This window comes from Tinamus guttatus, unplaced genomic scaffold, assembly GCF_059628265.1.
Source record: "Tinamus guttatus ecotype Peru unplaced genomic scaffold, ASM5962826v1 Tinamus_guttatus_pri_ptg000402l, whole genome shotgun sequence".
NCBI classification, from domain to species: Eukaryota; Metazoa; Chordata; class Aves; order Tinamiformes; family Tinamidae; genus Tinamus; species Tinamus guttatus.
In genome coordinates this window covers 1,255,796-1,279,018 of record NW_028288936.1, presented here as the reverse complement: position 1 = coordinate 1,279,018, position 23,223 = coordinate 1,255,796, and the positions used below count along the sequence as shown (strand labels likewise).

General features: G+C 36.5%; 1 protein-coding gene across 1 annotated transcript in view; it reads left to right on the top strand.

The window, feature by feature from the left end:
- The first annotated feature begins 1,858 nt into the window (after positions 1-1,858).
- PHF3 (PHD finger protein 3) overlaps positions 1,859-23,223 on the top strand; it is a 39,187-nt gene continuing 17,822 nt past the window's right edge. Inside the window, exons 1-3 of the mRNA XM_088531219.1 lie at positions 1,859-2,127; positions 12,545-12,706; positions 13,976-15,737. Of these exons, the coding sequence (XP_088387345.1) occupies positions 1,884-2,127; positions 12,545-12,706; positions 13,976-15,737 (2,168 nt within the window). The 5' untranslated portion in view covers positions 1,859-1,883. The remainder of the gene's footprint in view (positions 2,128-12,544; positions 12,707-13,975; positions 15,738-23,223) is intronic.

Genomic DNA, 23,223 nt, shown 5'->3' with positions numbered 1-23,223 from the left:
GTTAGTAGAACAGGTTATGTGATGCGGTGCAGTATAGTGCTGGCCTTGTTCTGCCTTGCTACTTTATTCATTGTATAGTTTGGAATTTATTCTGTGATTTGGAAAAAAAAAAAACGGTACGGACTGGTGTAGGTGCTAGTTGGCATTGTATATATGTAACTGCAGTGCATCACTTAATAGAAATAGTGCAATTTTTGATGTAGGGAGCTGTCAAATTCTAACATGTTTGTTGCTGCAAGGCTGCTACCTTATGTAGGGCTGTTACCCTACATAAATGCGCCTGAATTGCTCTTCCTTCTTGCCAGGTGTCTGGTCGGTGAGACATCCTATGCTGCTCTTTTGTTGTGGCTATTGTAAAGACGCTCGGCTCTGCAGAGGCTTAGCGGCTTACCTGTCTTGTATGTCCTATTTTTTCTTCCCTACAGAAAAAGTTTCATTTTCTAGTGAGAAATGTGTTTTTCGTGCTCATCTCTAATGCTTGTAAATTTGTGAAATAAAAATAGCCGTAAATTGTAATAATATGGTTGTATTTGTAGCAAAATTCTTAAATAGCTGTTTGCCAAAGATTTTCTCTGTTGATCAGTAAAATGGAAATATCTAGTTAACATGTATAAGGAAGCAAATTTGTTATTCTAGTAAATATAGGTAGATTTTGTTTTTTTAGGAATGATTTATTGGAATAGGGCTGTAGAAAGTAATTCAAGTATTAAAATCTTTAAATCCCACTTCTCTTTGTCTTTAATAAATTCCTACCTACTATGACAGGGGAAAGATGGGGAAGGAAGGAGGGAGGAGGATATATGTCCTTTTCTATTTCCAAAAGCCTGAACAACTTTTTTTGTGCCAAAACTGGTCTTTCAGTCTTTCTTGCAAGCCAAATAATGCCAGGCTCTATTCAGTTTCCCTAGCCACTGTTTGACTATTTATTACAATTATCTGTCAGTGCTTCAAGTATATGGTTAAGCTAAAGTTTTGAAAAAGTGTTTTGCTTGCTGTTTTTTCATTCTATTGCACAGGGGTTATACTTTCTTATTAGCTGAATCTTTGCTGGATTAGTTGCATTTCTGCTATATCACAAAAAATCTTTTTAGAATTAGGGAGCGCCTTGTGGTAAAATTTATTTGTGATCTTTTGTTAAAGTTAGGTATTAAATATTACTTAAACTTCCTTAAAATTAGGGTTAATAACAGGATGGTGAAATTCTGCCCCCCATGAAATCAACTGACAGAATTCCCATTACTTGATGAGGTCAAGTTTTCATATAAAATTTCTGTAGGTTTACTGAATATATTAATAGCTGAAATATGAATTAAGACTTTTCTGCTTAAAAATAATCGCCTGCTATAAATGAATGGAATGGGAATATAGTCCCTAGTAATCATGGGCCTCGCTCCTGAGCTTTCTTAGGTCTATTGCGGTTAGTGCAGGATTTTCATATTTAAAGGCAAGGAAAGATGTTCACTCACTGCTTTCTAAGTTTAGTTATTCTCGATCCCCTATGCATTTTCCCTCCCTTTCCTTTCCCTCCTCTACTTGGTTAAGGTCTAAACAAATTGTAGAAAGGAAGTGTTTCCATTAACCCTCGTTATATTCAGTCTGCAGAAGTGGCAGCGCTCTGAAGAACTTTTATTAATAACCTTCATATGAGTCCTTTTAATGAATTAGAAATAAATTTGTTTTAGATCTGCAGTGAGACAGTCTAACCCATAAGCAGAATTTTTTGTTACAATTCTAAAATAGTTTACACATTCTTACACATTCTTTATAAAGCGCAACAGCCAAAACAGTTTGCTGCTTTCTTAGGTGTTTTACAATTTGTAGCTTATTTTCTTATGGTATTTTTCTTGTCTTTCTATAGGGCTGAAAGACACACAGGAGTCTTCATGGATATAGTTGATACATTTAACCATTTAATTCCTACTGAACACTTAGATGATGCCCTATTTCTAGGATCCAACCTGGAGAATGAAGGCTGTGAGGATTTTAGTACAAGTCAAAATGTCTTAGAGGATTCGCTGAAGAACATGCTCAGCGATAAGGATCCTATGCTAGGATCTGCAAGTGCCCAGTTCTGTTTGCCTGTTTTGGATAGCAATGATCCCAATTTCCAGATGCCTTGTTCAACAGGTAAATCTTACAATTTTTTAAAATTACAATTTAAAATTCAGTAATACTTCAGTGCCATCCCTTTTTGATAATGTAGAGATAATACTTTGAGATTTCTCTCTCCTTACTGCCCCTTTTGTTGCACTGCTTACATGTCAGGCCTCATAACCCTCACAACCTCATTACTTGGTCGTGTTACAGTGGAGAAAGGCTCCTCCTAATATCGATCAGAAGTAATTCAGACTTTATATGAACTACCTGTAATTTTTTCCCAATTAAAGTTGTGACTTGTTTAGCCTAAGTACTCTGCCCTATTGGGGAAGTCACCTGTTGCTTTCAAAACTTTAATAATTCAGGATTAGCAATAGGAGTGTTGTACAAATTATTGCCCTAGCTTGAGGGTTACTCTGTTACTACTAGGACTTTCTAGTACTAGGAATTAATAACACATGGGGGTGTGTTGTTTTGTTTTCCTTTGAGCAAAACACAGGATAGATAATATAATTATTTGGAAACATTTGAATTGGACTCAAGACTGTTTCAACAATCTGAAAGATTCAAAAAAAAACAGTAGTCCAGTTTCTCAAAATTACTTATATTAATGAGCAGAAATAATTATGCTGATTTTTGTTTTAGAGATGAAAATGTGCTCTACTATACTTAATAGTTTTTCTTGTTTGACTGGAAGTTTTAAAAAGCTGGTTAAAGAAAAAAAAATACTATAGATTATTGTGAATGATTTTGATCACGTTTGACTACATCCGCATCTAAAAGTGTTCTAGAAACTTTTGACCACTTCCTAATACAGGATGTGTTGTATTTTTACCAACAGACTTAAGTTTGGACTTGGTACAACATGATTTGAGGGAGCTTTAGTATTCTGTTGTTCTTGTTGTATGCCATATTCTTATACTTCTCTTTAAACCACCAAACAATATTATTTTAGTCTTAATCAGCATAGAGAAATCAAAAGAATTCCATAACCAAATCAATTCTTCCCCTCAAAATCTTTTATCTCCTCCCAGTATAGAAGTAATACAGATTTTGGTTTCATGCTATCAACTGCTGTGCATCCTTTGGTAAACCTATACATTTAAAATTTTTGTATTAATTCGTAGGATACAGCTGGATATTTTGATAGTTACATGGAGAGATTTGGGGGCTTTTTGGCACACTAGCTCCGTATTTCTCCTAAAAGTGATCATCAGGGGATCTCCTAAAAGGGATCATCATCATTCATATTTAAACAAACTTATGCAAGCTTTGAGCTTGCTATTAAAGTGAATTTTGAGGTTTACTGTTTCAGGCAGCCTGCATACTGAGGGAAACAAAGTAGTTTATTTTATGCTCAGTTTCCGCAGTTGCTTTTTTGTAATCTATCAAATCACATTTTTTTAAGTAAATGAAAACGTGCAATTTGAAATCCATGTAGAAGATCAGAGAATGCTCTTGCTGTTGCTTGTTTTTTATAGGTCTTGCTAAGAATTGTCATTTTATTCTAAGATGGTATAGCCATAATGTGTTTTTTTTTTTTCTCCTTTTAGTTGGGAATACCAATTATCAGTTTGAAATTATGTTTTGCTTGTCTGTCTTGAATGTTTATGCAGTAGGTCATTTATTTGATTTGTCCAAAAGGCTTCTTAGTGATCTAATACAATTTATATTTTCTATGGGTAATAACGCAGTCATATAAGAGGATATGATAGATTTTTGTAAGAGGCTGGTGTTTTGTTTTTCCCCTCAGATTGTGCGTCTGAAAACTTATCTCTATCCCAACATCGGTTGTACCGAAAAAGAAAATAAGAGCTCTTCCCACAATGCTTGCCTCGCTTTATATCCCTAGAGCTACAAGACTGTGCCATACAAAAAGATATTTTGCTACTTTCTGGTTTATCCAGTTCTTTCTCTCTCTTAATTCTTACCGTTTAGGATTTTAATATGAGTTTATCCTACGGTGCGTTAAAAAGTATGGTTACAGGATGGCTGTCTGTTGGCTATTCTCTTCTTTCTTCCTTAGAGTAAAAGGTTTACAGATTGAGACGTACTTTTGGTAAGATTTTACTGCTTTTTAAGTACGTTTTTTGTTACCTATTCATGTTAACCAGGGCAAGAACTAAGAAATGTTATGTCCTAATGAAGTGGTAGATGGTGGTGTTTCTTGTATCTTTAATTTTGTTGGGAGTCTTGAGTTGACCCCTGAAGAAGAGTCCATTTTTCCAAAAGCAGAAATGTATCCACCGTGACCTTATTTTAGACCTTCAAACAGCATTTTGCATAACTCAAGTCTAGTGCGTGGAACAGTTTAAGAATTGGAGCAAAATGCTCATGAAAATTAATTCAAGGGGCCAGTTTAAACAGCAAAGGATAGATTTAGCCTCCTTGCTGGACCATCAGTAACCTAAATATACTCTGTTCTGCCTACATTTACATTTACAAAGTGGTGAAGATTTCATGCTGTAGCATATTCTGCTGCCGTGAGCTGGCTGAAGAGATAAAGGCATAACAGAACAAGGTGATTTGGCTAAAATGGAGGAGCAAAGGCTCACTAATCCTGCTGTGCAAGCCTGGTTTGAGCCGAGTGAAGAGTATTCACAACCCTGTGTGCGAAAGAAGTATGTCGACTTCTCATGCCTTCCATTGGATGATGGCATAGAACGTCTTTAAATGTGAAAGTTTCTTTCTATTCATGAGTACATTTCTTGCTCTTAAGAGCAAGGTTTTTCAGGCATGGATCTGATTTTACCCTCTTTTCACTGCTGGATTGACATCAGTTTGTGCTGGGTGCCGTTTACAAACTTCATTCAATGTTCCTGCTCATCAACGCTGCATCTATCTTGCTCAGCTTTAGGGCTTATCTTAAACATCACTAACCATGAACCAAGATTTTTATTAATACTAAGCTTGTTTTATAGTAGTGGTTGAAGTTTGATCTGAGCTGCTAATGGTTGCATGTCCTGTACGTAGTGCAAGCGCTCATTTATTTTAATGCCGAGCAGAACTACATAGATTTTTATGTGAGCTGAAGTTTATTTTCCAGTCACGACTTGCTAGATGCATCTGCCCAGCAAGCACGTGAGCTATTTCGCAAGTGAGACTCCCTGTACTTTGGTCAGGGAAGGTGGTAACATCTCGTGGTCAGCATTGCTGATGCGTGACAGATAGCAGAGAACATGAGAGTGCATACTGTGCCTGTCCCTGATAGCAGGAGATTTATCAGTGCCAGGAAAGCACTTTCATGTTTATGTTGCTGCCTAAACCAGTTTTGTACTGGATCTAAATGGCTTCTTCAGTTAGCTGACATTCTTGATCTTTGTCTACTCTGTGAGCTTCCTTCCTAATTGCTGCATGGACTTGTCTTGATCGGCTTAGACTGAGTAGTTTGGGGAGTACTGGTCATTTGGGCAGCACCTTCTGTAAACAGCTATGGGCAAAAGTAGAGATAACTATTCCTGATTCTTCCACAAGCTGGAAAAGATGTGGGACAAATTACTGGATGATATGCTGAGATCCTTTTACCATGTGTTTGTGACTAAAGCTGAAAACATAGTTGTTTTGTAGCTGGCTTGTGGGGAAGTTAGGAGGTCTTTTCTCATTTCAGTGAATGGAGGTACCAGCTCTTCACTGATCTTGTTACTGTATTTTGTAGGGATTTAGCATCATGACTGTCTGTCAGTAAAGGCCTAGTACCTTTGGCAGAAGTTGATAAGACCACTTTCTTGGCCGGTTAGAGGACAGAATTTCATAACATGAGACTCTAAAGTATTAAAGTGAAGCCCAAGCTGTTGAAGTATACAGAAGGTGTCTCATTGTATTTTAAGCCTTGCTTGTGTCTTTGTGCCTTGCTGGTCTTGAGTAGGGTGTTTGTTCTCCCAAAAGCTGAATAATCATGATGGGAGGGTAGATTATGTAGAACAGTTGTTGGGCAACCTTTCGTGTTTCCTTCCTTTCCTTCCTTTCCTTCCTTTCCTTCCTTTCCTTCCTTTCCTTCCTTTCCTTCCTTTCCTTCCTCTTTTCCTTCCTCCTTTCCTTCCTCCTTTCCTTCCTCCTTTCCTTCCTCCTTTCCTTCCTCCTTTCCTTCCTCCTTTCCTTCCTCCTTTCCTTCCTCCTTTCCTTCCTCCTTTCCTTCCTCCTTTCCTTCCTCCTTTCCTTCCTCCTTTCCTTCCTCCTTTCCTTCCTCCTTTCCTTCCTCCTTTCCTTCCTCCTTTCCTTCCTCCTTTCCTTCCTCCTTTCCTTCCTCCTTTCCTTCCTCCTTTCCTTCCTCCTTTCCTTCCTCCTTTCCTTCCTCCTTTCCTTCCTCCTTTCCTTCCTCCTTTCCTTCCTCCTTTCCTTCCTCCTTTCCTTCCTCCTTTCCTTCCTCCTTTCCTTCCTCCTTTCCTTCCTCCTTTCCTTCCTCCTTTCCTTCCTCCTTTCCTTCCTCCTTTCCTTCCTCCTTTCCTTCCTCCTTTCCTTCCTCCTTTCCTTCCTCCTTTCCTTCCTCCTTTCCTTCCTCCTTTCCTTCCTCCTTTCCTTCCTCCTTTCCTTCCTCCTTTCCTTCCTCCTTTCCTTCCTCCTTTCCTTCCTCCTTTCCTTCCTCCTTTCCTTCCTCCTTTCCTTCCTCCTTTCCTTCCTCCTTTCCTTCCTCCTTTCCTTCCTCCTTTCCTTCCTCCTTTCCTTCCTCCTTTCCTTCCTCCTTTCCTTCCTCCTTTCCTTCCTCCTTTCCTTCCTCCTTTCCTTCCTCCTTTCCTTCCTCCTTTCCTTCCTCCTTTCCTTCCTCCTTTCCTTCCTCCTTTCCTTCCTCCTTTCCTTCCTCCTTTCCTTCCTCCTTTCCTTCCTCCTTTCCTTCCTCCTTTCCTTCCTCCTTTCCTTCCTCCTTTCCTTCCTCCTTTCCTTCCTCCTTTCCTTCCTCCTTTCCTTCCTCCTTTCCTTCCTCCTTTCCTTCCTCCTTTCCTTCCTCCTTTCCTTCCTCCTTTCCTTCCTCCTTTCCTTCCTCCTTTCCTTCCTCCTTTCCTTCCTCCTTTCCTTCCTCCTTTCCTTCCTCCTTTCCTTCCTCCTTTCCTTCCTCCTTTCCTTCCTCCTTTCCTTCCTCCTTTCCTTCCTCCTTTCCTTCCTCCTTTCCTTCCTCCTTTCCTTCCTCCTTTCCTTCCTCCTTTCCTTCCTCCTTTCCTTCCTCCTTTCCTTCCTCCTTTCCTTCCTCCTTTCCTTCCTCCTTTCCTTCCTCCTTTCCTTCCTCCTTTCCTTCCTCCTTTCCTTCCTCCTTTCCTTCCTCCTTTCCTTCCTCCTTTCCTTCCTCCTTTCCTCTCTTCCTCCTAACTGTGATTTCAGAAGTTGAAAATATGAAAGTGCAAAGCTTAAGATATGCTGTAGCTCTTGGGGACAACTTATTTTATTTTATTAACAAAAAAAGGCCTATGTATGATACCATGTCAGAAAAGGTGGGTTTTGGTTTTCTTGTTTCTTGCTGAAATTGAAATCTCATCCACTAATTTAAAAAGTTTTTTAGCATAGCAGGTCAGATTGAAAGCTTATATAGCTAAGATTTCCTTTACTGCAAATCATGTGGAGTTTAGCCATGGGACAGTGGTGATTTTATCTGATTTGTGATAAACAGCCACACACTCTTCCTCTGTAAGATCCAGTATAAACCACATATAAATTACAGTGATCCTGCTAAATTAGTATTTCTCACCTCTAAATTGCTATTGTGAGTGCTGTAGCTTTTCAGATTATCATTCCCCAGAGCTGTTTGATTTATTATGCATTTAATGGAGGGGAGTGAATCTTCCTTATGTGTTTTCCAGAGATGTTTTGGTATTTCATAATAAAATTACACCTTTAAGTTTATGGGTACATTAATCATATCAAGCATTTCTAACAAGTGGTGAGGAAGACTGGCCCTACAAGAGAGCATGCAAGGGTGACGAGGGCATCTTTTCAATTACCCTTTTCTTTCTGTCCCTCTAGGCTGCTGCTTGGATAGTAGAAGTGTTTCTCCCAAGTACAGACAACTCTCTTTGTAATTTTACTCTGTGGTTTCGTTAGTGCTGGTGAAAGCACCATTAACCCCGCTAAAATTACGATCACCTTCCAACTTTTCAGAATCAAGAAGTTCAGTCTGCAAATGCTGTTCTTCAGCCTTCGGTCTGTCTGTGTTAGCAAATTCAGTCTCTTTTTCACTGAAAACAAATGTGTGTTATTTTTCTCCTGCAAGTAAAGTATCTGTGAATCTAACCTTCAGATTGCTACCCTAAATAGTCTACTGCTTCTCTTGGTATTCTTACCTCTCCCTGCCTTCCTTCCTCCAAGCTCTCCGTGTGAACAGTTGCACACTGCCTTGTGACTAAGGTAGTAATTTTTTCTGTATAAAATTTAAATCTGCTATATTGCTATTTTATTGAGAACTTAGAAAATGTTTATTTTGCATGCTTTTTTTTTTAATTTCTGGGTAACAAACTACCAGCTTTCTCTGCTTTGGGTCTTTTGGAAAGATTAGTCATTTGTTTCCTTGGATTAGTTCCATGGATGGAAAGATACTGGTTCTATAAAAAGATTTGCAAGATAGTTAATGTATTCATAAATCCCACTTAAAGGCTCTCTTAAAAATAAACGATTGGTTTGCTTTGTTTTTTTTGTTGTTGGTGGTGGTGTTTTGTTTTACTACTTTGTGCATCCAAAGTAACTGACTCTCATAGCCAGAGAACTTTGAATCCATAGCTCTGTAATGTAACCCCATTATTTTTTAAACGGGGATTCAGTCCTCTGTCAAGATTCCTGCAGTATTGTTACAGTTATTAATACTAATTGTATTATGTTATTAAAGATGGAAAAAAACCCTTTTTACAATTTAGGGGCTAAAAGAACCAGGTGTAAACAATTAATTTAATATTTCAAAGGCTAAGTACTGTGATTCTTGTCTTGCAGGGTTACTGCAAGGTAAGGATGGACATATTCTGTTCAATTAAACAGATTTTATGCTTATAGGGAAAAAAAATCCTAAAAAATAATTTCAACTTTGTGTTTTCATATGTAAATTATGTAAACATCATCAATGACTTCATCTGTCTGAAGTTGTGTTTTTCTCTATCAAAGTATATTTTTAAATCTGCTTTTTGAACATACGCATCTCAGATGTCAATAGGAAAAAAGATAAAAGAAGCCTTCTTAATTTGTACAGCTTAAGATTTAGTATTATTTTTCCATTATAAATGCACCTTTTATTGCTTAACAGTGTGTTTTTAGCATTGCTTAAGGTTTACGTGGACGTGGTTGTTTCTGCTTTAGGTTGTTTCCATTTTTTTCCACTAAAAATTAATGCTAGTTCTTATGTCCTCAGTAGCATAAAACATGGTATAAAAATGGTTTAACCATTTACATAACACCTGTGATGCTTTTGGAACTCAAACGTGATGAGCTTTGACACGTTCAGTTCTGCCGTGACGATACGGGTGCAGGTTGCGTTTACAGAAACGCAAAACAGCACAGTTCTGTGCGCGTAGGCAAACCCAGGGAAACCAGTTAGAGCATCTGCAGGAAGAAAAAGCTTTCTGCAATTTGGATTTAATTTGACTGTGTGTCATAAAATTCGAGCATTTCTTTCTAGATTTTGGCTGTAGATAATCAAGGGAAGAGTTACATTAATGAAAGAGGACAATAAAAATGTGAGATTCAAAGTTTTGGATGTTGTTTGAGGAGTATTTCTTCTTCCCTCTTAGCAATTCAGACATCTTATTTTCCTCAATTTTATATGGATGAGTAGTTAAAAAGTTGTCATATTAATGTTTTAATATGCAGAAACTTTAAATCGACAAGTAAGCTGTTTTTATTATGTGTGGCAGTAACAGCACAGTAGCTTGGTGTTTTAAAAGCTTTTGGAATGTTACAGGTAACTGAGAGACTTAAAAGACTTAAGTTGATGGCCAACGGTGCATTTTTCAGTTTTCATATAGTGAACATGACCCATATTTTCTGTATTTGGTGCTTGTTAAGCTGTTTAGAGCTTGTTAATAGTGAAGTATACAACTTCACTATTCCAGTTTGAGAGGTTTTTTTTGCTTCCTCCTTTTTCCTAACTGATTTTCTATCATTTATCTCTGTCTTGCTTTCTTCATATATTTATTACTGTCCTTTTGATTCTCACTGCCCCCACCCCAGCTTGTCAGGTCTCTCCAAACTGCTCTCTATGCCCTGCTTTCCTTTCATAATGTAATTTTCTGCCTCCTTCTCTGTGTCTGTTACTGTTCCTGTTGCTTTTTCTTTTCCCAGCAGGATTCTGTGTTGAGGCTGGATGAGGAGCATTCGTAGTGTTGTAAGAGCTGAATTAGAGCTCAGATGGTTTGAAAGTAACAAGATTCTGTGCTTCAAATTCCTCTGTAAAATTAAAGCTACAGCACAGACTCTTGTAAGTATTCATTCTAATAGTTCAAACTAATATCTGTTAATACATACTGAATTGGTCCCTTAAGTTAATAGAAGGGTGCATAAATAAACTAACTTGAGCTGGAGCGTTATAAAACATGTGAAGTTGTAATGGCAGCCCTAAAACCTGCTCCAAATTTTTTTCAAAAGCTGTCTCAGTAGTCTTTATTCGTTGAGTTACCTTCCATAGTTGTTTTAGTTCTGCACTGAAGAGATGGAAGAGGATTTGTAAAGAGTCTGTTTTGTCACAGTCTAGTCCCTAGAACCAATTGCACATTTTGTAAGAACATTTTTATAATAAAAATGCTAATAAGAAAGTGTAGAACTACTGGAATACTGTAGTCTTGAAGAATGTGAGAGTGGGCAGCCTGGGTTAGAATAAGGGTCCATCTTGTATAGTTTCCTGTCTTGGACGGTGTCTCTCAATATCAGGTATTTAAGGGATTATGAAGTCTAAGGACAGTTAAAGTGCAGTTTTTTTCTGAGTGTGTCTTTCTAGCTTCTGGCAATCAGGTGATTAAGGAGCATTCAGATGAGTAGCGTGAGATTAATTTTATCAGTCCTCTGCAGCTTATGTACAGTATGTGGACATATGTACACGCGTGCATAAGGATTTAAAAGACAAGCTGCCAGTAATTTCCAGAAATATATGTATATATTTTTTCTTAGTATACAACGCAGTCACTAAATTGTGGTTTAAATACAAACCAATAAACATAAACTCAACTCAAGAAACTCCTGGCATTTACCTCCTGATAACTACCTAATTATCATGGTCTGGAATGTTGCTTCTCTAGTGCCAAGAACAGCCTTCTTCAAAAGGGTTTAAAACTTTTCTAATATTTAAAATTAACAGAATGTTTTCTTCTTTGTGACAGAAGCTTGTGGGCTGAACGAAAGCCTTGCTAGACTTGATTATGGATTGCCATCTGACTTTGGCAGTGTGCTCCAACTTTTTTTGTTGTTATTTTAAAATTATGCATTGTTATTATTGCATTATTGCAATATTGCATTGTTTTCACAAAAAACATTTCATTTTCTTAAAGTTGTGGTGACATCAGTCAAAAAGGAGCAGGAATTGTCAGATTTTCCAAGACAATCTAAAAATTCTAACAATTTCTAATTTCTATTAATTTTTTGATTTGTTTTGAGTTCTAAGATAAATATATTTAAGTAAGCAATTGTTAGAAGTTAGTCTGTTTTGAAAAATGCTTCTAGGTAGGTGCTTGAATAATGAAAAAACGGCTTTGGTTGTTTGGAGTCTGTGCTGCGTTTGTCAAACTCTCCTATGTGTTTTACAAAATCACTTGGGTATTTGGCTTGATCTCACAGGTTTCGCATCCTACAGGGATCGAGTCTCATTAATCACACGTAGGATCTTGGGATAGGAGAGGCTGCCATTGCAGAACCAAGCTTAGAGAAAGTGAGGAGAATGGCTGGTACAGCGGCCTGACTGCCTCTTAGGAACCCTATTTTGAGGAGCAACCTCTGGGACCCTTCTCAGGTTAGTGGAGGTTTAGGAGTTTGCCAAAGACGATGTGTTCAGGTGCTGCGTGGGAGACCAGCGCATGCTGCAGTCGCTGCCCTTCTGAAAAGGGGGTTTGCAGATGTGTGATGTGGGTGGGTGCCCTGCAAGGAAACTGCCGTTTAAATTCCTTGTACTTGGATCAGGTCCTTCTGCTGTTCACCTTTCTTCACATTTTCTTAGGTGGAAAGGGACGGTGAGGGATGGCAGATCCTCTAAGACTGGGGACCTTCCTGTCATGCCAAAGAAGAGAGAGGGAAAAAAAAAATAGTAGTCCACTGAAACTCTGAGGACTGCCTACAGAAATTTCAAACTTTGGGTGGTAGCTTCTTCCACGCTCTAGCTGCCTTACATGGGAATTTTCTGCTTGCCTTTCTTCATTTTTTCTCTTTTGTTTGTTTTTAGATGGTCCTGTTTTATATTTATCCCCAGTCTTTTCTCCTGCATTGCTAAACCTTACAGTTGTAATGTTTTTGATCATTTTAAGTTTTAGGCATTTTTTTTGTTTTTGTTTTTTTCCAGCTATTAGTCTTGATGATATTATGGATGAAGAAGGAGTTAAAGAGAGTGGTAACGACACCATCGATGAAGATGAGCTGATTTTACCTACCAGGAGTTTGAGGAGCCGGTCGGAAGAGACATCAGTCACATCACCAAGAAAATCTCCACGCTTAATGGCGCAAGGTGATCTTTCAATAGATGCTTTTGCATTTGCTTGATGTCAGTTGAGTTTTTATAAGCTGTTCCTAACACTTATAAAACCTTAAGCTTTACTATATAACAATATAACTATATAACTGTGAATTATAACACAGCTGCTCCTTATAGCTGTAACCATAGCTAGAATTTAGCGTCCGTAGGCTGCTATCCAGTTAGATTTTCTTTGTAATAAATACTCGATGTTTTCCTTACGGTCTGAGGACCTCAAAATTGGTTTTGACAGTTTGAGCTTTTTACCTGCTTCAGATTAGTACTGGTATTTTTTGCCAACATAGATTTATTGTAAGTGGGGAAAAAAACCCGATAATATCTCATAGGCCCATTTTGTATTTTCCAACAGCCTTGGAGTATTAGATTGGATATTAGATTATATATTGGGCATCAGATTAGATATTGGAATGGCTCTTTATTTTCAATTTAAAATCTAATTCTATTCTGATTAGTCTATTTTCTATTTGGTTTTAGCTAGGTTATATTAATTTCTAATTTAAGTCTTTTATCCGTGTATCTGAACATGCTTAGCATATACTTTAGTCAAGTACTTTAATTCTGCATGATAGCTAATTCTACATGTTTTTTTTTTCACCTGTTGAATTGGTGCAGTTACAGATCTACTTTATATCATAGAGTAGGTTAAGTTAAAAACAAAAATATTTACTACAGGAGTCAGAGTTTAAGTAAAATTCCATGTTACAAAGCTGTAGAGTATACTTCTTAAAACAAGTCTAGGCTGATGCTGAAATCCATTGTTGGAACGGAAATGTAGGAGTGTCATCCACTGAGAAGTTGATTGAATCTCAGGTTCATACTCTGTGATCTCCAAAAGCTTTGTAAATTTAAAGGCTGTGTTTTTAATGACAATATATTGAAGTTTTTACCTAAGGTAGAAAAGAAAACAATTAAGTAAAGTAGATTTTGATTTTTTTAACAGCAGAGCTATTTCTGTTTTTTAAAAAGCTATCCAGAACTTTCATAACCATTAGAATATGGAAATTTTACTTCCAAACGGTGGCATTCTAAAACTGAAATGCCAGCTATTTTTAACTTTTCGAAATAAGCAGTGTGGGGTGGTTTGTTTGTTTGTTTTTTAAAACACTTACTAAACACTTATGGGCTAAATTCTTATTGCGGTCACTGAACTAATCCAAGCTACATTACTTTTATGCTAGATTAGTCTCGTGTTTGCCAAGAAAAGACACAGTATAACTAAGATTTTGTTCTTCTTTTAAATAGAACCAGTACGGAGTTTGCGGCAGAGCACCCTAGCAAAGCGTTCAAATGTTGCACCTCCTGTTAGTACCAAGAAGTCATCTGTGAAGTGTGGGTCTGCTCTGAAAACAGGACAGAAACAAGAGAAAAGTCCAGCTAAAGAAACAGATGTTGCTACACCCCTGAAGGTGGAACAGCCTAAAGAAGTTAGGCGTAGTACAAGACTCTCTAGACAGGCAGAAGCAATAACAGCAGTAACAGCTTCCCAAAGTAATGCAAAATGTCCTCCTGGTCCTGAAGAGGCCAATGATGTAAAATCAGAAACCCCTGAGCAGGAAAAAGCTGAGGAAATCTCCCATGAGTTAAGTTGTCCTAATCTAGCAGAAGCTTGTCCTCCTTCTCATGGAGAAATAAAGGAAATAACTGAGGTTGCTACGAAGGCTGATTTGGGGAATACTGAGTCCATTTGTTCAACATCTGCAGATACTGAAATTACAGCAGTTAAAAATGAAGCAGATGGTAGGGTTGATGACTCAATGGCTTCTGAAACTTCTTCAATAGAAAAGACTGCAAATAAAACAGAGGAATTGGAAAAGAAAGCAGAAGAAAATGATCTAAGAAAAGCTGATGACCCACCTGTTACAAGTGGTTATGTGATTCCAAGTGAAGTTTATCAGACCATTTCAGACTTGTCCAGCTCTGTGAAAGAGGGGGTTGAATGTAGATTAGATTCCCAGGATGAAGTTCCTGGTGAAAATGTATTATCCCTAAAAGAATGTGTAACAGAGCCTGTAGATGATGTCAAAAGGACGGATAAAACTGTAACTCTCTCTGCGGAACTATTGGGTGGTACAGAATGTGATAATAAAGAATTGAAAAGTGAAGATTCTACTTCTGCTGACCCAGAAAATAGCATTTTAGATAGCACTGCTCTCGACAGTACAAGCCAAAATGTACCACAGCAGATCAGTACTGCTAAAGTAGAAGGCCCTGAGGCCTCAAAACTTCAGGATGATGATAAACCACTTACTATTTCACCAAAATGTGAAAAAAATGTGAAGCCTCGACACAATAAATCTGTAATACAGAATAAGCAAAATCTGACTGCAGGTACTCGACAGAAATCAGTTGCAGTGCAACAAGAAATAACACATTCAAAAACAAGAGCTGGTTCTGCTCTTTCAGGTCTACACGGTTCTTCTTCAGCAGGTGTGAAGCGTAATGCAGATGAGCAAGCTCACCATCTAAATAACCCCGTCAAAATTAGGAAAAAACAATCTGACTTGGGTTTGAAAACAAAGAGCTGTGTTTCAGGTGTCACAGTGAAAAAGCAGACCAACACAGTGCTGAAGAAAATACCCCGTGTCCAGGCTTCTGGGCAAGTACAAAAATCATCAGTTCAAAAGCCACGTGAGAAATCTCTTACTCATCAAAGCTGTTCTAAAGATACCCACCAGAGGCAAGCCCAGAAACATCAACTCTCAACTCTGCCAAAAACAAGTAGCTCCACAAAGGAGGAGGCAGAGATAAAAGATGCCTCTGCTCTAGAACATTTGAAGGAGGATGACAAAGAAAAAAACAAATCAAAAAGAATTGATAAGAATCTTCAACCACGCCAGAGAAGAAGTAGCAAAAGCCTCTCACTTGATGAACCCCCTCTGTTCATCCCAGATAACATTTCAACTGTAAAACGGGAAGGTGTGGAGCAGGCACCTGCTAGTGAAAGCAAATGTGTTTGGGTGCCCAGCAAACAGTGTGGCTTTTGCAAAAAGCCACATGGCAACAGGTGTGTGTGGCTTTGTGTGCGTAGAGTGATTTAGTGTTGGTCTCGGAAGATAATTTATTCTCTTACCTAATTTTTGTTGCCGATTGTGTGCAGTTGAAAAAAAAAAAAAAGGGGCATAACCTTTTCTTGTGCAGATCTGTCTGTTCCATTGTGAATTGTTTTCTCTTTGACTCATGGAAATTTATTTATTTATTTAGATCTTTTAAGTAGAACATGAAAAACTAGTTTGGCCAAAAGTAATTTCCTTCTTTCCAGAAATATCTTAAATTAAAGGAGCACCGCCAAGCAGAAGAATGAATTGTCTGCATATGATTTTAACCTGTTGTTATAGCTACAGTTATTGTACCTGAAGGCTAACAATTTTTTTACGATCAGTACCCTAATTGCTGTGAAGCTTTTATGTAATAGGATAAAGTAAGTAGTCAAGAGATAAAGGCAAATAAAACACTGGTATATTATAAATGTATTATGAAACTTGAATATATACATATCTGAAATAGCTTCTAACAAAGAAGTTGCATCTGAACTTGATGTTTCTTTGACAAAAATTCCTTTTCTGCATTGTAAAGGGAGTGAAAAAAGGTTGTACATTTCACTAATGTACTCTCAGCTTAAAAATAAGATTTCTTCTATTATCACTTCTTATTTCCTGAATTTTATATTTGTAAAATATTTTTGTAGGTGCCATGTTAGCTTTCAAACTAAGTTTCTGATTGGGCCTTATCTGCTTAGATGGAGGAAATTGCTACTACTAATTTTCAATTAATATGTTTTAGATCTCCATTTTGCAGAGTGAAATACGGAACAAGCAACTTAAGTGCCCAAGGGTTTTGTAGCACACATTTATACTCAAGAAAAGCCCTTCTGACTTAGTATGAGTTTTTATATAATGTTTGTTAAACAAATATATAAAACTTATTTATTCTGTAGGTGTAGTAATCAGTGAGTTATTAGCCTGCATCAAGTTTTAAAACTATTAAACACAAGTTTATTCTGCCTGGTTGCTAAGGATTGCCTGTTCGAAGGGGCACTCTGACTTTAGTTCGTGTGTTTTGAAGAAAAAAAAATCCTTTTATTGCTCGGAGAGTTGCTATTTGTGTTTAAATTAATGGAGTTTGCATTCCCTCATATTTTTTTGGAGTTTCATGTAATATCACAATGGTGGGAATACCTGGGTTATCTGTATTTCACTGAAATGCTTGAATTCAGAAAGGCTGCTGGTTTTTAAAAGTTTTTTTTTTTTTTAAAAAAAAAGACAAAATTGCAATTTTTTGTCATAATTGCTGCCTCTTCAAATTTTGGTTTGGAATTGAAATCTTTCTTCTTTCTTGGTATTTTCGTTATCATTTACAATGTTCAATGTTTATTCTTATTCTAATGTCTCTCTAATGAGCTGCCATGGACAATGATTACTAGTATCCTTATCTTGGTACCATTATTCTTGTTATGATTTTCTTAATGTATATTTGTATCACAAAATCATTGACACATCTAATAGTTTATGGGAAAAGATCAGATTCCCTAAATGTAGCAAAATACCTATTATTATATAAATACAGAGTTTTTCTATATAGCATGCAATTGAGGCATTCACTAGTGTGGAGTGAGGAAGCTTGAGCCCCAAGCTTAAATATGATGATTTATATGATAATTTAGCACTGTCAATCTGGCATTTTAATTATATATTTTTTTATTTTTTCAAGTTAGTTTTAGTTTGTAATTGTTACAGATAAAATTCTTAAATATTCAGATTCATTTAGTATCACCCAGATACTATGGATTCTGCTTCCATTTGTAGCTGAAGTATCTCATATTTTTTACTTTTTGTTCTTGCGGAAAAAAAATGTTTTCAGGAGGGTATTCAAAAGCATTTCTAAGTTAAATATGTGGAATTTGTGCATCAAAACTATCTATTGACTACGATGATTAAAAAAATCATTTTGTGCATTTTATAACTTTTGAAACAATTTTTCATTTCCCCTTTGTAATCAGCTAGCTGGGCAGCCGCTTGCCTTTTTTGTCTCTTCATTGTGTAGGGAAAGAGGAGGAAGGAGAGAAAAATATTGCAGAATGGAGGAAGGAGGAGAGAAAAATATTGCAAAATTACTGTAGGATCAACAAATGTCAAAGGCAAGACTAAGATCTGAAACAGTATTTGTGTTTGTAACCCACCTTGGGTTATAACCCTGGATTAAACTTTGCAAATTTTCATCAAAACTGTGGGACAAATGGCTGAAAGAAGTTGAACTGAAGTTGCAACGCTGATGTGGGGAATAATGTGCATTAGCTTTGCAGTGTGTCATGATAACGATACGCATTTTGAATTCAGGTTGCAAAAATAATTCATGTGAAGCTCTTTATATTTCATGCGGTACAAACAAAGCTGCTAACTTGTTGTTAATGCAATACTAAACTTGAAAAAAATGATTTAAGTGAGAGAGAACACGTGGAGTTGCTTTTGTCAGCCACATTTATGCATATTGTCCTCCTAAGGGATGCTTACATATTCACCTCATAGCCCCACAGTAATCTTGCTGTGTCTGCTAGAAACAGAAAACAGTTATATATTGACTTATATTGTTGAACCTTGGAATTATCATGTCATTGCAAAAATGATATGGCTTAAGCCAGTCCAAATCTAGTGTTTGGCTTTGGTACTAACTGTCTCAGGCTGTTTGCTTGGTGTGTTCTGTTGTTCCCATTCAGAATACCACCTTTGTAACGTAACTAATAAATCAGTGTTCTTTCATATGAAAACTAAAACTAATATTTCTGGGGAATTCAGGTGATTGTTATGTATCCTTCTGTACTTCGCTTTTTTCAGCATATATGAAATACTTTTTTCTTGGAAAAGTTCGAGTTACTGTGGTTTCACAGCACCTTCTTTCAACTTGGTTTTGTGGTTCTATTCCCATGTTGCTGGAAGACTCTTTTTTTTGTCAGTTAATACATACATTATACGTGCAAAATTTCATCTATATTTATGCACCAGTGAAAAGTGTGTTTATGTAGGTATGTATTTAATGTATGAAAATAGACCGAATATTTTTCCCCAAATTCAAAATGAGTTTAGTGGTGTTGAAAATAGTATTTAGTAAGCTTTGTCCTAAACACAGTATTTTATTTTTCTGCAAACAGATTGAAGATCTAAACTAATGGAAGAATAAAAATTGGATTTCTTGGTACCAAGTTAGATAAAGATTGTAGCTCAGCAGTTGGGGAGAACATTTATAACTAAATATTTTCTTGTATGTATGCTGTGCATCCTTCTGATACAAGAGATTGTGCTATGAATTTCTCCCATTTCCTATGTGGACTCTTGAATTTTCTGCAGCCCACAGGGCTGAACTCCTTTGTTTCTTAAAGAAACAGACAAAACCAAGATTTTGCAGAGTAGAAGGTATTAGAAGATACTTCATTGCTTGGGATTTGATCTTGCATTTTATATGGTTAGACTGCCGTAAGTCAGAGCACAGAAAATGGAAGTGTTGCAGGATCAGAGTTTTACTTAGGGTTTTCTTTTTCCCTGCATTTCAATTCTGCTCTAAGAGGAAAAGTTAATGACATAGTAAAGAGCAGTTAGGAAGCATACAAGTTGATTTAGCTAAGGTGTAAAGCATTCATCTGTTACATACAGGTATTCACTGAACAGCTCTGGAAACCTGTAGCATAGAAAATTACTTTTTAGCTTGATTGATCTATGGAGTTAGGAAAAAAAATCAGAAAATGTTTTCTATTATTGTAAACTTTAATAGGACATACTTTTTTGAAGTCAGGTGATTCAAAAGAGACCATTTACTTGTTCAGTCAATATAAGCAGAAAGGATGAGGAAATAAATTAAGATTTCGAACTCAAATGCTGCCCTAAAGTTGTATACGTATGTTTTTAAGTGTGGATGCATAAATAGCAAATGAATCATTGATGTGACAACATAAGAAACACTAATTAAAGTAATTATCATGCCCTAGTTCTGGTATGTTTGTTGAATACTATGAGTATAGATGCATAGATGATGCTTTCAGGTTTTCTGCCTCTGTTACCGTTTTCTTTCATTCTGGAAAGCCTCGTAACATTAAAAACTATTATCCTTGTGCAACTGTAGGAAAAACTAGATGGAGAAATACTATAGGATACTATAAATAAAACATATTACAAAATATGACTAAAGAATGGAAGAACTCAGCATGTTTTATATTTATTAGCTGTACCATTTGTCTTATTGTTTCTTCTGAGGATTATATTATATTATTCATTAAGGATGAAGGATAACACAAGCTGCCTGGAATACATAGGTTTATACATTTTTTATATGCATGCAGTTATATTTAGAAACCATGGCTCTGATCCTGTAGGAAGGATTGTTTCGCCTGTGTCCCTGCTTGCTTCCTTCTTGCAAAAGTTCTTGTAACAAGGAGAAATATGCCCTTAAGAGAATACTTGAAAAACAAGAGTTTCAGTCTTTGCTGTGCTGCAAGTTCCATATGAAGAATTATGATTTTTTTAATCAGTTGTTAGTGGTAGAAAAACTAATCATTAGTCAACTGTGTTCGCCCTGCACTAAAAGTAAAGCAGAACTGCTTGTGTGGGTGCTCTGACAACAAGGAAGTACAAAGTGGTTTTGGCAACGGCCGATTTCTCTGGGCATTGAATGAGGTCTCCACTGCTGGGGAACGTGGACTGTTGCTGAGGAGGCCTTCCTTGGTCTCCGTGGGAGTAGTGGGTTGCTGAAAGTTAAGTCTGTCATTTGTTGTTCCTTCTACTTGTGACATTTTCATTTCTTGAAAGGAAGCACATGTGTCTCCTTGCAGGATCTACACTTCATGTTGAGTGGCAGCATCGCTGAGACACAGTATTAATGTTAATATAAATTTATGAAAAGTTTTAAAAGATCAGTGAACAGTGCCATTACTCAAGTATTTCTGCATCATGCAGAAATGGGAGATACTTCAGTTATTTAAATCCAATAACTTTCAAAAACGTATGAGCAGTGGTTCAATTCCCATTAGGTCAGTATCAGGATTAGGGTCTCCTTTTGAATAGTGAAAAATTGGAGGAAAAAAAAACTTAAAAAAGGATTAAGCTTTTTTCTAATTCAAGTTTTTAGTTCTGTTTCAGTATTTTCCCTTTGTTAAAGTAAGTGGAGTGGGCTAAAGTGAGGAAATTATTCTGAAATAAATGTTTATCTATGGCAATGTGCTTGTTACATTTATGAGTAAATCTTAAAATGCCGATTACTGGCTCCAACTGAGTTAAGCTCTGACAGCTACTTTTTTTTCCCCTTTGTTTTACTCGTAAACGTAGTTTTACAGCAAACATTTGAGTAAACTGGCTTCTGCCTGAATTATTTTTAAAATCTTTTTTTAATAATTGTTTTTGTCCTATAAATTGAATGTATGCAAATTAATTTTTAAAAATAGCATGTATATGTTGAAAATAAATATTCTAAGCCTGCCTGAACTTTCCATCTCACAGATGAATTTTAGTTTACTACAAATAACATGCTAAAGAAAATGGGTTAATTTTAAAAGAGAGCATGGAAGGTTTGTATTAATTATTCTCTGTCATCTTATGTGTAATCCTATACTTTCAGATTTTGAGCTATCTCTTCATGCTGATGTGTGAGGGCTGCCAAGAACTCTTTAAAAGGCCTGAGACAGTAACTTTCTCCGTGTCCCAAAGAACTATAATACTGACTACTCACCTTTCAGCTCTGAGATTGTTCTCAAACATAATCTTGTGTTTATATTAAAACTAGTAAAAGCAATTTAATCTTTTATTAAGGCGTGATTTATTATTGTAAAACGTGTTTTTTCTTTCTCTTTCAGCTTTACATCTTCCAATCCAGCCTTACAACATGGTTAAAATTTCTGCACTGCAAACTTGAAGCAGTCTACAGTCAGAAAATTTGGTATTTATATAGTCCCAGATATCAGAACCTCTTCAGTCACAACTGACAGCAGTGCAAGAAGACATCCATGATCCTTCAAGCCAGGCTTCAGTCTTCCTTGGCTCCCCTTTTTAGTCTCTGAGCATTGCCCTGCTACTGTCTCTTTGTCCAAATATGATTAATACTACAAATCACAATTACATCTTATGTATAGATTAGTGGAAAAGAAAAATATGTAAAAGTGACCTTACGATAAAAAGGATTATTCATGTTATCCGTATCAAAACTAGTATCTTCCCTCCGAGCCTTGGAAGTTGCAGTCTACTGATGTGAAGTCATTCTAGTAAAAGCAGTGAAAGTTTTAGGGAGTAAGCACCAATATTTTTATGTCATTTTGTATAACTAGGTTTAAGCCAAATTGCTGTGAATACTCGAATTCTGTTTATAGTAGAAGCTTAGTGGATATTTCCAGAATCTGTCTTTGTAGTCTTGGTTTCTGAATCCAAGGATTTACTGCGCATGGTTAAGCCTGGTGTAATTTAAACCTCCTTGAAAAGACTGGAATGAAACCAAATGGATATTCCATCTTCAGTAGTTTTTTTAAGGTGGTTTGAGTGACAGCTGTTCATCTTGGTGTTCTTGTTCAGTGAAGAAATCTGTATGAAATATAGAAAAAATATAAAAAAAAAAATCAATGAAAGCACACACGTATATGTCTGTGAAGCTGGACTCTAAATAATCAGTTACTAATCAGTTTATTTTTGGAAAAATGCTTCTTCCCTTCCGCTTCATTGCCTTGAACTATGTATGTCCAACAAGGTTAAACAACCAAGAGAAAAATCACTTGGAGTCTGAAACTTTATACTTTCAGATAACAAACAAATGACCTACAGCCTCCTACTACACATTTTAGACCATCCAAATTAGATAAAGTGTTTGTTGTAAGGGTGGGGGACAAACCCCAGCTCTTTCTAGTATTCATTGGCCTGAATATAGACTTAAATTAGATGACTGACTAGTGGTATCACTCACGATCCATATTGCCTGCTTGTTCCTGATCTAAGCTGAAAAATTCCTTGCCCTGTCAACTTGAAGATACGCAAGTCCATTCTGCCTTAAAAAAAAAAAAAAGAAAAAAAAAAAGTTAAATCTTTCATTTTTGGTTATTAAAGTTTGTAATCTGCCTTACTGATTTAAAGAGTGCTTGAATTTCTAAAATGGAAAACAAATTTTATATATATTTATATTTTTAATAAAATTCAAGTAGTATTTGTGGCTTCAAGGCAGTGTGTTTTTAGTTTTGTTCAAATTACAGCTAACATGTTAATTTGTACACTAAAGTATCTTTTAAGTATTAAGAAGCACTTTTTTTTTCTCTGATTTAATCTTAGTTCTGTGAAAACCTCATGTTTGGGTTTTTTTTCTTTTTTTTTTTTTCTTTTTTTGGTATCCCCAAAGTTTTACTAGTAATCCAGCGTGCAGAACATGTAGAGCATCCATGTGTTGACCACTCTAACTGTGAAACAGGTCCCCATGCTGTGTTTCCTGCAAACTAGTCTTTGACTGTGGGCTCTCAGAAAGGAGCAGGTTTCTTGTCA